This window comes from Lissotriton vulgaris, chromosome 6 (assembly GCF_964263255.1).
Source record: "Lissotriton vulgaris chromosome 6, aLisVul1.2, whole genome shotgun sequence".
In the NCBI taxonomy this organism is placed as follows: Eukaryota; Metazoa; Chordata; class Amphibia; order Caudata; family Salamandridae; genus Lissotriton; species Lissotriton vulgaris.
Genome location: NC_141694.1, coordinates 1,545,361,046 through 1,545,375,874, shown reverse-complemented (window position 1 = coordinate 1,545,375,874; position 14,829 = coordinate 1,545,361,046). Strand labels below are relative to the sequence as shown.

Sequence of the window (14,829 nt, the reverse complement as noted above, 5' to 3'; positions counted from 1 at the left end):
ACTTTTTCTTTCTTCCTCCGGGCATAACAATACAATAGTTCACTGTTAAAACTGGCGCTTCTGGTTGGCAGATGTATGCCCTTCCCCAAGCAGCAACCACCACTCTAGTCAGGGTAAGCTAGATACACACTAATAGATACCCTGTGCTCACCCTTTGGTAGCTTGGCACAGAGCAGTCAGGCTTATCTAAAGAGGCAATGTGTAAAGTATTTGTGCAACACACTCACACTCACAAAATAACACAATTAATACATCACAAAAATTCTCCACACAGGGTTAGAAAAACAGGTCTCTTTTTTTATTAGTAAAACAAAATTAAAACAACAGGAATCCAATAATTAGATTCGGAGGTATGAATTTTTAAAGATTAAATCAAATCATAGTGCTTAGAGTCATAAAGCACCGGGTACATCAGGTCGCGCTAAACCGGAGTATATCCAAAGTTCAGGCTGACCGCGATGGAGGGCAGGCCGGCTGCAGGGCTCACGCAGGTCCAGCTGAAAAAGTTCTTGGGTGGAGGAAGCATCGACGTCAAAGACTTGATACAAGGAGCAGACGAGGCGAGGTGTCGTCATTGATAGGATCAGAGGAGGCGAGGTGACATTGTCCATCCTGTGGATGCAGGCAGTGCGGTGGTTCCAATCTGTGCAGTCGAAGGCTTTGTCGACAAACCCCTGTATGATGCAGGTGATGGTTCGTCATTGAGTTTGGCAGTCCGTTGATGTCAAGCCACGCAGCCCATTAAAGCGATTGTCGAGGTGCAGCCACTTTGGTTTCGATTGAAGATGCATTGGTTCCGATTAGCACAAAGTAGTCAATGCATCAGTTTTTATGTATCCACACAGCAGAAGTCCCCTTTCAAGGACCCAGGACTGGATGGGCACCACTTGTCAGGGTGAGCATTACAGATGTCAGAGTCCAGGTGCTAGTGTATGAAGTATTTGATATCCATGAGACTTCAGAACAGGGGGAAAGTCAGCAAGCCCTTGGTGCCACTCTGGGTTGAAATGAGATGGGTCTAGTCCCTTTCCTCAGCAGGGTAGAGGGTAGCAAGTAGCAGGCAACAAGCAGCTGATCAGAGCAGAAAAGCAGTTCTACTAGAGCAAAAGTCCCATAGAATAGCATTCCTTGCAGCAGCATAGCAGAGCTTCTTCTTAGCAAAGTTCTTCACAGGTCCACAAGCGAACTGTCTTGCTAAGGTCAGAGCCCCAGTACTAATACCCAGTTGTACCTTTGAAGTAGGGGTGAATTCTAAGAAGGGCCTTTGAAGTGCACACAGGCCCTTCCTTCCCTACTCTGGCTCCAGACTATCTGTGGGGGTAATCAGCCCTTTGTGTGGAGTGAGGCCACTAACTAATCAGATGCAAGTGTCAACCCCTCTCTCCCTTCCTGCCCAGAAAAAGCCATCATAATGCAGAAGAATGTGGATGAGTACTCAGACACACCTAACCTTCCTGTGTTTGTAGCTGTCTAGACGGACTGCACAAAGTGTAGCTTTCAACCACACCAAACATGTATTAGAGACAGACTGCAGGCACACAGAGCAGTAAGAGCAGAGGAATGTCCACTTTCTAAAAGTAACATTTCTAAAATAGTAATGGTAAATCCAACTTTACCACTAAAGTGGATTTATCATTACCATTCCAAAGATATGAAACATATTGCAGCTACTCCATTCTAATCAGTAATTACAGCTTAAAAGTGTATTAAGGAATTCCCAATGCTAGCTTATGAGAGCAGTAGACCTCAGAGTAGTAAAAAATTACTTTGGGTGTTTGTCTCGATCAAGACATGCAAAACTTAAAAGGACATGTGCTACATTTTACTTACACAGCACCCTGACCTTAGAGCTACCTATGGCCTACCTTAGGGGTGACTTATGTGTAATAAAAGTGGAGTTTTAGGCTTGGCAAGTAGTCTTAAAAGTAAACTGCACATACAGGCCCTGCAGTGGGAGGCCTGAGACAGGTCTGGAGCGGTTGGCACAATCAGTGCTGAAGGCCTACTGGTAGCATTTAATATACAGGCCCTGGGTAAATGGTATACCACTTTACAAGGGACTTACAAGTAAACTAAATATGTCAATTGTGTATATACCAATGCTAACATGTTTAGGGGAGAAGCACATGAACTCTAGTACTGGTCAGCAGTGGTAAAGTGCCCAGAGTCCTTAGGCCAACAAAAAGGATCAGCAAAAAGAGTCGGTAAGCATGCAAAACGTTAAGGGGAAAACCACTCTAAGGATAACAGCTCTATCATTCCCTTAAAAAAAAAGATGTAAATAAGCCACTTTCTTACCAAACCCAATGCCTTATTGATGTGGAAGTGAAGATCTTCACAAGAATAATGTTGGAAGAAGTCGGCATATGGACGGGGGAGCAAAGAACGCTCTCCTGAGTTCAAGCATACCATGCATGGGGCCTACCAACAAGACAAGCTACAGCTATTTTAGAGGAGCCATTTAGAGAAAGTGAAGCAATTTTGTATCTAGGAATCACAATATCATCAGGATAGCCACAACCCCTTTTTACGATCAAGAAAGTAAGTGGAGGCTGCAGCGAATAGTATACCAAAATTCGCAAATGGAATGGAATGCTCAAATATATACAAACTGTCTACCCATCAATGTGCAAAGCCATAGAGTAGGTCTGAGGGCCATACTAGTCCTTCCAGTCAGTGGATACAACACAAATGGTGTACTGAAAAAGCCTTAGTGCTTCTTACTTTAGCTCCATCAGGTTCCCGGAAGCACAGTGCCACTTTGAGGCACTATCTATCAGAGCTAGGAAGATGGGCCATATACTATATCACACTCCCCTGTGTCCCTAAAACTGAGTTTCGATCCATACGCAGGTCTGAAAGAATGCGCCGGATCATCTTCTCAGTGGTACATGATTTTGCCAATTTGTCCATCAGACAATATACAATTGTGGATCCAATAGCTTAAATCCATCCTTTACTGAAGAAACCAACTGTTGAACTACCCCTTCTTGGTAAATTGTCCCTAGGGTCTGACTGTGACAGAAAATAGACTCGGGCAAAATGAAAGTGCCCACCCCCCAGCCACCCTCCCCCAATTAGTGACTTGCATTGCCAAAGACATAAGGACCAAGCGCAAGGTAACGTTTGCTGAAGTTTCGGGTCCTGACTAGGCTTTGTTGTTGAGTCTGGTTCTCTGCTCATCGCTGTTTAATTGTGCCAGAAGCTCTTCACCTCTTCATTCTCTACGGAGTATAGTTTTCCAGTATTATGACAGCAATATTCATACTTCCAAGTTGCTACTCTCAGGCTTCCGAGGCACTTTGCATACCTACTTTACCCTATTTGGTGTGGAGGGCACCTTCTGTTCTGTTTCCCAGTAGCTTTGAATGCAGTTGATGTGGCATTCATACATGTGATGGTCATGCAGTTTGTTGCAGGTCACTTGAGAGTTGTTGCATGCTTTTCTTCTAACGGTCTTTGCACTGCAATTGATCTCGCATAAGTGAAAATGTGAGCTATTGGCATTGGAGATGCTAATGTTTTTTCCATTTAAAATTATGCCAGCAGTAGCATAATAAGAATATATATTAATTTAATGAAGCACAGGGTGCAGTACAACAGAGTGCTACGAAGTATCCCAGGGACTTCTAGTAACAGCCTGTGGTACTGCACCCTTTACTTCATTAAAATGATTTATTTTCTAGGTGTCCACCTAGTAACAGCCCACGGTACTGCACCCTTTCCTTCATGTAAGGAATTTCTTTGCTTATTAGGCTACTGCTGGCATAGTTTTAAATGAAAAAAACATTAGCATTTGCAACGGCAAAAGCTCACATTTTCCCTAATGCCAGGCCTATTGCATTGTAAATGCTTGTTCTTGCACACTGGGAACAGTGTTATCTACTTTGTTTGGTGCAAAATAGAACGTAAGTTGAGCCAAAGCTTAACTAAACTGCCTGCAAACGGTATTATGAAAGTTTAACATTTAAACTAGATTGTGCTCTTGTCTTTGTTTCTTGTTTATAGATTAAAGAACTGATTTCGTATTAGTTTATTTTACACCTAATTATTCTACTTAGATTGCATAAAGAAATTGAAAGTATTTGATACACGTCTCCCTCCTTACCTTCTTTTATTCTAGGCTGTGGGGAGCACCTTGTTCGGACCATATTGGCCAGAGAATGTTCACAAGCACTACAGGCTGAAGATGCACACCAAGCGCTGCTTGAGACTATGCAAAATAAGTTCATTGGTAAGTATGCAGTGCGGTCTAACAATAGGCATAGCAAAGAGTCTGTGTTATCATGTCATCATATAGTAAGTGTATGTCATAATGTCACCGATTCATTGAAGGGATGATCGTTTTAAACAAATGCTGCCTCTCAGTTACTCCTTAAAGCAGAGGCAGTGCCTGCATGACACAAATGTATTGCCATTTTATTTACATACTGGAGGCAGCCGAGTCTGTGGTTGGGGCTAGCAGCAGGGAGGAACAGTGCACTTAGTTTAACGTGCAAATGTCACTTTGACCAGATGTGTTGCAATGGGCAGCCTGACATGCGCACTTTAAACACTCCAAGCCGAGCAGTCTTAGACAGCTGGGCGGAGAGCAAGCACAGGCCCCAGGGCTTTAGAACCATCGAACCAGCGCACTCGCATACTGCCTGAGCAACATGAGAGCAGCACCAGGATTGGTAGAGGGGAGTCGAAAGAGCCTCTGGGAGCCTGTGCTCAAGCGTCCAAGTGCCAAGAGGAGCAAGAAAGTACATTGATTTCCCAGGATATCCGTTCCTCTCCGAGGCAGTCTGCTGTGGGGGATACTTTCTTATGACTGCAGTGAGGTATGTTTGTAGTTATAAAGCGCTTCGTGCTCCTGAGGAGTTGCTGAAGCACATTTGCAAACAGTAAGCACACAACTTTTTGGGCGTCCTTTGGATGCGAGAGTGTGCGTTGGTAGTGTTTCCTATGGAAATATCTCGATGTAGTGTGTTTATTTAATCACATCTAACAGCACAGAGAAGATTTATTACTTAAACACTTGAACCTTGTGTAAACATAGGCCTTAGCAGAGCTGGTGGGCTGTCACTGCTGGATCCCGGGAATGGAAGTTCTGCACCAATAGAAAGCCTCTGTGTGAGCGTTCTCCTTTGTCCGCACAGCGCTGCACTGAGGCCTGTTCCGTTGCCTGTGGTTTGCATTGTGTCACGGACAACACAGCATCACCCAGGCTCTGAAGCACCACCCTCGTCCCTGGTTACAGTACAGGTTCATCCCCTTCCCACCAGTGTAAGGCTGTTGCCTTTATCCATCATGACCCTTCTTTGTGCGTTGTTCAGGTTCATCCACTTCCCCAGACGGAGGCATTTCTTCCAATCCCCCCATCACTCACAGTGCATGACAAAGGATCCTATAGCGTCACACAACCAATAGAAGTCCATCCAATCGCATCCATGCTCAACACAGCTTCATTCACTCACTAAATAAACAGCGCCCTTTCATTGAAACATGTAGCACTTTAAAAAAAACGGACAACTGTCGTAATACAGGTTGATAAAAGTTCAGCCTATGGCACTTCCTACCTTTGCAAACTCACTCCACAGATTACCCCTGCCCTTACCCATTATGTACGGTGCTACACACCAACAATGCATACCTGCCAACTCACAAAGTGCCACCATGTGAAACACAATATCGGCTCCCATCACACGGTCTTCTGGTGAGGAGCTGATATCACACGGTGGCTGGGAACAAGAGCTGAAAACCACAGTAAATAGTGGTTTTCCAGCTTGTTTTCCGAGGCTTTATACTACTGATGTCCATTAAAGGGGTGTGAAAACACCCCGGGACATTGACACCAGCCTCAGCAAGCTATTTCTTTTGAGAGGAGGGGGTTTAGGGGCGGGGTGGGGTTCAAAAGTGCCTCACAGGTACTTCGAGGCATGAGGCACCACCCATTTCAAGGCACCTCACTCTCCTCACACAGATTGTTCTTCAAGTTGACAGGTATGACAATCTCACTTTCAAAGGCACATCATGCACTGGGTGCACACTGTACACAGTGAAACCCATCTGTGTGATTCATTCACTAAATAAACCAGCACTTTAAATGGAAAAAGAGAAGGCCAATTACTCACCAAATTGATTAGGTGGGTCTGGAAGGGGCGTGTCTGGGGTGTGGCTTTGAGCCAGACATGTACAATATTCGCATTTTCTTCTTAAATGTAAAGGGCCCTTGGCCAAGTTCAGCTTATAGGTGCAGGGCATAATTGGTATTTTTGTAGTTTTATATAGCATAATCTTGGCCCAAGGGGATTAAAGCGTTTTACATGAGAAGCAGAAGTTTTACGTAAAGGCATACTTTTTAGTTCGAGTCTGCTCTGCAAAGCATGCTATATTCGGTATATGGGCTATCGGGGACTTTGGACACGCCCACTGCTTTTAGTTGGTTATTTAGCCTGCTGTTCTAAACTCCTTTCCTTGGTTGGTTAATGTTGTGCATCTGTCCTACCTTTTTAGGTCTCGCCTGTCGATGCGCATGCGCATCGAGCAAGCGAGACTATGGGGGCTTATCCACTCTTTGTCCAACTTGCAAGGAATCGTGGCGATTCCTTGCAGTGCCCGTGACTTTTAAGCTCAATGCGCATGCGCATTGAGCTTAAAAGCGCGTGCACATCAGTTCCCTCATCCGCACGTCGCATTTCTCCTCCCCCCTCGCCCCCTCCCCTGCCCGCCGTGTCGCATTTCTCCTCCCCCCTCCCCTTATCTGTCTTCCCTTCGTCGGTTCCCTCTCCCCGCTCCGCCCCCTCCCCTGCCCGCCGTGTCGCATTTCTCCTCCCCCCTCCCCTTATCTGGCCTTCCCTCCGTCCCGTCCACCTGGAAGGACTACCATGTACCACTGCTTCAATAGTAGCCCACCCACTGAAACTGCATCTACTGCGCAGGTACTCTGCTGAAAAATGGTGCGTACTTCAGCCCTCGCACAATTGGAATACCGAGGGCACTGTGGTTGTAGGTTAATACACGTTTATTCAGCATATGAGGAGGAGCGCAAGTAACAGGTCATCACTTCAAGGAGTTCACTTTCGACTGTCACTACATAGTTGCATAGTGGAACTAGGACTATATCCCAGTCGGAGTCCATGACTTTGTTACTAGGTATCTCCAAACACCCCCACCCCACCACCACAGTTTTATATAAAGCAAACTCAACCCGAAAGTATTGGAGGGCTGTAAATGACCACATTACACAATGGCACGTTCATGTATAGGTCCGGGGAATTTAAGATATTTGCGCAGCACCAGGGTGTTCAGCCGAGACTCGAACTTGAGTTCCCCTTCCCCGCTCTCCATTTCTTATCCTGGACGACGAGCAGCATCTTTCTAACCAGCCAGACACTAAACAGGTAGTCGCCGCCCGGTCCCATGATGATAACTCACCTCAGGCTAGAGACGAGACTCCGACCGACTAACTAAACATCGTTCCCTATCAGATGGGCGTTACTCTGTGAGACAGTAAGAGGCTGAAACGAACAAACGCAATTCTCCAAAGCCAATCAGCACTTCCGAATTTGAAAGCCGCACTAGGATTGGTTAAAGTATCTCCAATAAACCAATCCCATTTCAACTCAAATGTTATACCGCGCACTCCCGGGCTATGTTAAACCGTCCGATTGGACGTTTTGCGACCCGGAAGTACTACAAGTACGCACAAATGAAACCAGTTAAAAGATCAACTGCAGACGATGGACACGAGACTAGAGTCACCGGCAGTCCGCGTAAGTAGCGGGCAGGTGTTTACCATACCATCTCTTTCGATTGGAGAGCACTTACCACATTACCGCCCTCCCCCAACTGGTCTCCTTATCTCTTTTCGTTAGGGACTGTCATAACCATTCTGGTCCCGCCATCATTACTGATAAGGCACCATATATACTACGTTCCTTCTATACCTTCTAAGTTTTCAGACTGCTCATTTGCGGCATTTGAATGCTTTCATCGTACGTATGTGTGCACTTGATAGAGAAATTTGTCTAGAGCCCATGCTCTAGAATCGGCAAGAAAAACCGACTGATAACTTTGTAGTACCTGCGTGGGGTTGAAATACACACATACCCTTCAAATGTCATATATTCACTTACTTAAACTACTGGAAATGAGGCATCATGTTACAAGGGTACATACATTTTTTGGTAGGGGGAGATTAAATGATTTGCCCAGAATCACAGGCTGTTAAGCCAACACTTAACACCAAGACTGGAACTTGGTTCCCTATGGCCAAAGTGGGTAGCTCTGACTGTTATGCCACATCCTCCTTTTGAAATGACTTGTAGCTTAGGCGCAAGAGCTGTCTACTTGGGAATGGGAAAGGCTCAAATTGTCAAGCCTGCAGGCTCTGATTAGGCTTCTCTTTATTTTCATATTTTTTTACAGCAGCCAATAAGATTAATTAATGTGAGAACACTACATTGCTAATTAACACCAATCAACATAGTCACATGTACCAATCACAGAGCCCTCAACTCTACATAATCGCAAACTGCAATTTTACGCTCTCTTTGCTACTACGTAGCCAGTTAAGCGTCTCGTTTTCAATATATATGTCGATGAGTATGATTACTGTGTTAGGTTATTGTGTTGTGTATTTCATGGTTAATTAGACACTGATACTAACATACCTAAGAAACTGTTTGAAATGATCAGAAACCAATCTACCTGAGAACCGATCTTGTTTCCACAAACAACAAAGCACCCCCTAATTGTTAAACCGTTGCCTCCTTTTTTGCTTAAAAAACATCGCAAATTACTAGCAATATTGAGATCGCTCTCAAACTAGTTTCGCACCAACCCCTCCTCCACCCCTCCACAATAGATAATGAAGCCTGGCTGTATAATCGCCTCATCGAACCGAAAAATAATACCTCCTGGTCTAGCTTCATAACCTTTGATGAGATTCTGGTGACGCTACGTACGTTTAATTATGATATTCCGAGCGTTAAAACATACACTGCCAAACGCGCCTTCACATCCTCACCCCCTCATCCTCACACACCCTCACTCACCCTCACACCCCTCACAACCCTCTCACCCTCACACCCCCTCACACCCCCTCACCCTCACACACCCTCACACACCCTCACCCACCCTCACCCTCTCACCGTCACCCCCTCTCCCTCACACACCCTTACCCTCATCCCCTCACCCTCACACACACTCTGTCACCCTCTCACCCTCACCCTCACACCCCCTAACCCTCACCCTCACCACCTCACACACCCTCACTCACCCTCACACACCCACACCCTCACCCTCACACACCCTCACCCTCATTCACCCTCAAACCCTCACACACCCACTCACCCTCTCACACCTGCTGCACGCTCCTGCTCTCTGGAGATGTGGCCTAACGACCAGAGCTGCCATCTATGTCACGTAAATACAAAACATGTTGCATTCCAAATGCTATAGGTGTCACATTTGCGAAAGTTATAACTATTGGCGTTGTAAATGACAAAGCTATCAATTTAGCTATTTTAAAAACCAACAAATAAACAAAATATTTGTCGTTTACAAGACCAATAGCTCCAACTTTTCTAATGCGAGACCTATTGCATTTCCAATGCTTGTTGTGCTTGGTTCCCTCCCAGCGCACATCACCAATTGATTCATTTGGTTGGCTAGCTCTGGCCGTCTCTTGGCTCCTCGCTCTCACACCCTCCACCCACCTCCCGTCATTGCTGCTGGCAGGACACTATTGATGGAGTAACTGTTCTAACGGAATGGTCTGTTGATCATCGAAAGCTACAAGTTCTTACTAGGATGTTTTCGTGGACTATAAAACATCATGGAAATTACTTCTCTTGAATTATAGGCTACCATAAGCTCAGTTCCCCTGTTCCAAAATGGCTACTTGGTCGTCTTTTGTAGTCGCTTTATTCTTGGTATCGGGCTCTTAAGAATCGCCCTCTTGATTCACAGTGCTTGCCTTGGATTACCAAACCATAACCCGACCCTACTCTAGAAAGCGGCTACCAGTGCTGGCTTGGGAGGACGTTCGCAACGAAAGCCGCCTCTTCTCCCTGCTTAGCGGACTGCCACACTTTGGCATCGTACGGACGGTGACCCTCAAATCATGGATTCAGAGGGGCGAATACCCCATCTACGGGTCATCACGAAGGTGAAGGTGGACTACACTACTAATGTGGGTACATTCAAATGCTCACACTACCGTTGCAGGGTGATTCCATTAAGAGTACACATTTATTTATTTTTTACAGCACAACTTGATCTTTGGTTGCTTTCCGAGGTCTGGATATCTGTAGGAGTCAGAATTACATTGTGTATTTGATAAAGAGTTCAAAAAGGGATGTGTCGCCAACTTTGACATCAACGAGAACACAATAAGTGACATTGGTATAATAATGTATACAAAATGGGAAATAAATGAAATGACAGTCCATTAAAATATAATAATTTTATGATCTCCCCCCCCCCCCCCTCTCCACCCCCACCCTCCGAGCGCAAATGTAGCGTACATCCATGTCGTTACCTGGAGGAGGAACTATTAGACCCATTTCTACAGGCCACTGGCCTACTGTTGAAGAATGTCATGGGATCCTGGAGGTAGGATCAAGTTTAAACAAGCATTTGCAATGCACTAGGTCTCACATTACTAAACGTTTGACCTGTTGGCTTGCAAATAATAATGCAACGTCAATAGCTCAAACTTTCGGTAATGAGAGACCTATTGCATTACACATATTTGTATTGTTTTTATGGCACAGCGAGATTTAAGTGATTTGCCCAGAATTACAGGATGTTGAGCTGTCGCTGAGATTTCACCTCCCAGTACCATAAAACAAAAAAGTATGCTTTCATGTAGAACTTTTGCTTCTCATGTAAACACTGTAATGCTTCCTGCCAAATTTGCGCTATATATAACTGCAAAAAATTACCAATTGTGTCCCTCTGACGCGAACCGAACTCGGCAGAAAGATGTGAGACTCTGCAAGACAGGGGTGAGTGTAAACCAGTTCAGCGCTGAAAGTTCACACTATAACTGGCAGCATGACAGTTCAATTACCGGGAGCTTTAGCTAGCCATCAAGCCACAACTCTTTATTTTTGTCACTCACTTAGAGTGTGTGAAGCTGCAGGAGAAACCTAGCTCTGGAATACATTCTCCCAGGGCTGGACTGGCCGTAGTGGGCATCGGGTGTTTCCTGTAGGCTTGAAGGGTGGGGATCAATTTTGCAGTGGAGGGGACCATTTTTGTTACGGGGGCAGTTTTGAAATGGTGCTGCTAAATCTGCCCCCAGTAACAAAAACAACAGGGGGGGCTGGTCAGTCAAAATTACCAGGGCTGATCTGGGTTCCCAGTCCGGCCCTGCATATGACATTAATGATCATGCACCCTTACCTCAGAGCCTGACCCCAGAATGCCTCTAGGAGTACTGCAACTCTCTTGACACAAGGAGAAGTCGCGGTACTCAATGGGAGAGCACTGAGAAGTGCTGATACTTCGTACAGGTGAGTACCGGCCCATTTAAAGCACTGAAATAAACTAAAAACACCCCCTCAACATGTACACCTTAACAGTAAAGATTAGTTAATTTTTTTTTTAAAACATTTATTAGTTTCATAACAACCAGTTACAAAATACGTCATCCACAGTCATCACATCTCAAATCTTCCTATAATCCCTTCCCAGCACATCACAGTTGAGCCGTCAAGTGATACATATGATTTCTATATGATCAAGCTCTGATGACGTGCTTATCGCCACGTAACTGTACTCAATGACATGTATCTTAACCATCTTACTTATACTATTCCCAGCCCCAGTCCCGGTTCCCCCCTAGCCCTCCCCACCGGTGTGTGTTACATTAAGCACTTAAGTCAAACCTTATTTTGTACTTGCACTGCAATGTAGTGTTTTCCACATTGTACCTGCAAGGAGACTATTCCACGCATAATAGTCTCTACCTATTCCTCGTCAGAGTGGTGATCAGCCAGAGATTGTACCAGCATTTCCCAGGCGTTTGCAGATTCAAGCGCTTTCTCAGTATTCAGACGTCGCGCCTGTTGAAATCTGAGGGTACTCTCACTACTGGCCCACTTTTGCATGTCAGCCTTCCATCTCTTGCTATTGGGGCCCTCCTTTCACTTCCAACGCCTTTGTTATTTCCCTTTTAGCTAGCAATAACTCTAAGTCCACAAATTTACTAGTCACCTTTGTCTTGGAGGTGTGAGGGAACCAGTGCAGTATACATGTTGCCATGTCAAATGTTAAGCGTCTCCGTGACCTCATTCAGTATGGTCCCCACTTCCTCCCAGTAATCTCCCAGTTTTGGGCAGTCCCACAGCATGTGTTCCAGCTCCACCCCTTCGCTCGTGCACCTAGGGCATGCTGCATCTTCCACCTTAAAGTACTTCTTAATCCTACCAGGCGTTAGATATGCCCTGTGTAATATAAAGAAATGCACCAATTGGAATTTTGCATTCCTCGTGCTCTTCCAAGCTCTGCGTATTATCTGTTCCCATGTGGTTTCTGGTATAGGCTTCCCAACACCTGTTTCCCACTTTAATCTCAAGGCATCTAGGGGTACCAATCCCTCATTCAGCATCCTGGAGTACAAGCACGTGACCACCTTGAAGGTCCCTGCCGCCATCACTACGTATTGGCATGCCATCGTTTTTTTGGGTTCCGCATTCCCTTCTTTCCACTGCAGCCGTATTGCGTGAACTAGCGCCGCATGCAACAAGCACCCTGCCCCGGGGAGATCATATGTTTCCTGCAAAGCCCGGTAAGGCAGCAATTCCCCGTCTTCATACAGATCTCCAAGTACCTGGATCCCAGCCCGTTCCCAGTCCATCAAGGACGTCCAATAACTCCTGTGGGGCAATGCTGTAATCATCCCCAGCGGAATTTCGGGAGCATAGGGAGGTAATACTCGAGCCTTACGTTGACTACTATTCCAGCACAATCGCAACGTTTTCTCCTCTAGGGAGAGATAGGCAAGATCCAGCTTTTGTTGCAAAATTATAAAGGATAAAACGTGTCTTGGTATCCCCCTTCCTCTCAAGTTCTCAGGACCTCTAAATTCCACTGCTACTGCTTGCGTCAGCACCTGGAGTTGAGCCGCCAGGTAATACAGTTCAAAATCGAGGACCGATAATCTGCCCTCCGCTTTTGGTCATACTAAAGTCGCCTGGGCAACTCTTCGTCTACCAGTTCCCCATAGGAAACCTGCAATCATGGATTTCAGGGATTTAAAGACCAAATTAGGTATCCAAACAGGTAATGTCCTAAAGAAATATAGCAGTCTAGGTAGTGCTACCATTTTTAATAAAGCTATCCGGCCCATCACTGACAGCGGAAGTGTAGACTAGAAGGCCATATTGCCTTTCAGAGCTCTCACACATCGTCCCACATTCCCTTCTAACATATTATTTGCTCCATGATATATATTGACACCTAGGTACACCAAGCACGTCGGTTCCCAGCGCACCTCCTTTGACCCAGCAGGAGGGGCCCTCCAAGCTTCACCGAGAACAAACACATCTTGGCCCAATTCACCCGTAGTCCTGAGACATCGCCAAACTCCGACAGTAAGCTCGCTGCTCCCTCCAATGCAGCTCCTGCATCCTCTAGAAACATCAGCAAATCATCCGCATATAGCGAGATAAACTGATGATCTCCTCTGAATCCCAGGCCCTCATAATTCTTTCCTAATCGAGCCCTTGCCGCCAAGGGCTCTATCGCCAGGGCAGACAATAACGGAGAGAGCGAGCAGTCCTGTCTCGTACCGCAAGCCACTGGGTACTGGGGTGATATCAGCCCTCCAACTTTCACCCTGGCTACCGTGGAGTTATACAACACCCTGGTCCAGTCTACAACGTCATCTCCTAGCCCAAAACGTCCTAGTGTATTATATAGGTACAACCATTCCAAGCTGTCTAAGGTTTTCTCTATGTCCACTGAAAGCACCGTTGGGTGTGGAGCATCAAGTTGATCTTCCCCTCATAATCCTTACTAGTCTCCGCACGTTAGTGGCTGTGCTTCTAGTGGGAATGAACCCAGCTTGGTCTTCATGGATCAGATCCGTCATGTGCTGTAACAGGCAAGTCGCCAAGATCCTACTCAAAACCTTGTAATCGGTAGTCAACATTGATAGTGGTCTGTAGGCCGCTGTGTCTGAACTCTCCCGCCCAGGTTTTAACAATGGAATAACAAGCGCCTCCCTCATGGAACCGGGGAGGTGACCTAAGATCTTCGCCTCTCTATAGACCTCAAGCAACCGGGGAGCCAGCAGGTCGAAATATTGTAGTTAAAATTCCACGGGCAGCCCATCTACACCCGGTGCTTTATTGCGGGCCTTTTGTTTGATATTGCACCTAATTTCATCTAGAGTTATATCCCGACCCAAGCATTTCACTTGCTCCTCTTCTACCTGTGGAAGGGATACACTATCCAAAAAGGCGTCAATGTCTGAGTCCCCGGACACTATCATAATAGTCTAAGAACCGGTCTAAAATCTCACACTGAGTGAAGACGGTGCCACACCCTTGGTCCTTTAGTGCCAGGATTGGGGAGCCCCATGTCGTGGGATTGGCCAGCCAGGCTAATAACGTCCCTGCTTTGTCACCCTACGCATGTACTTTCGTTACATATGTTTCATAGTCAAAGCTTCTCAGTCTCTCCATCTCCCCCGCCACGGCTTCTTTGGCTGCCACTACTTCTGCCTGCGCCTCAGGATGTCCAGGTCGCGCTAGCTCAGCCGCCTTCAGCCTGCTTTCAGCCCTGTCCACATCTTGCAGTAGTACCTTCCTCACTCCCACATGCTTACTT

The 14,829-nt window shown here is 46.0% G+C and overlaps 1 protein-coding gene across 2 annotated transcripts in view; it reads left to right on the top strand.

The window, feature by feature from the left end:
• The window catches only part of TASP1 (taspase 1), an 834,089-nt gene that overhangs the window by 620,371 nt on the left and 198,889 nt on the right, over positions 1–14,829 (top strand). For both annotated transcript variants that reach the window (XM_086927723.1, XM_086927724.1), the window contains exon 11: positions 4,124–4,234. In XM_086927723.1, the coding sequence (XP_086783849.1) occupies positions 4,124–4,234 (111 nt within the window). The remainder of the gene's footprint in view (positions 1–4,123; positions 4,235–14,829) is intronic.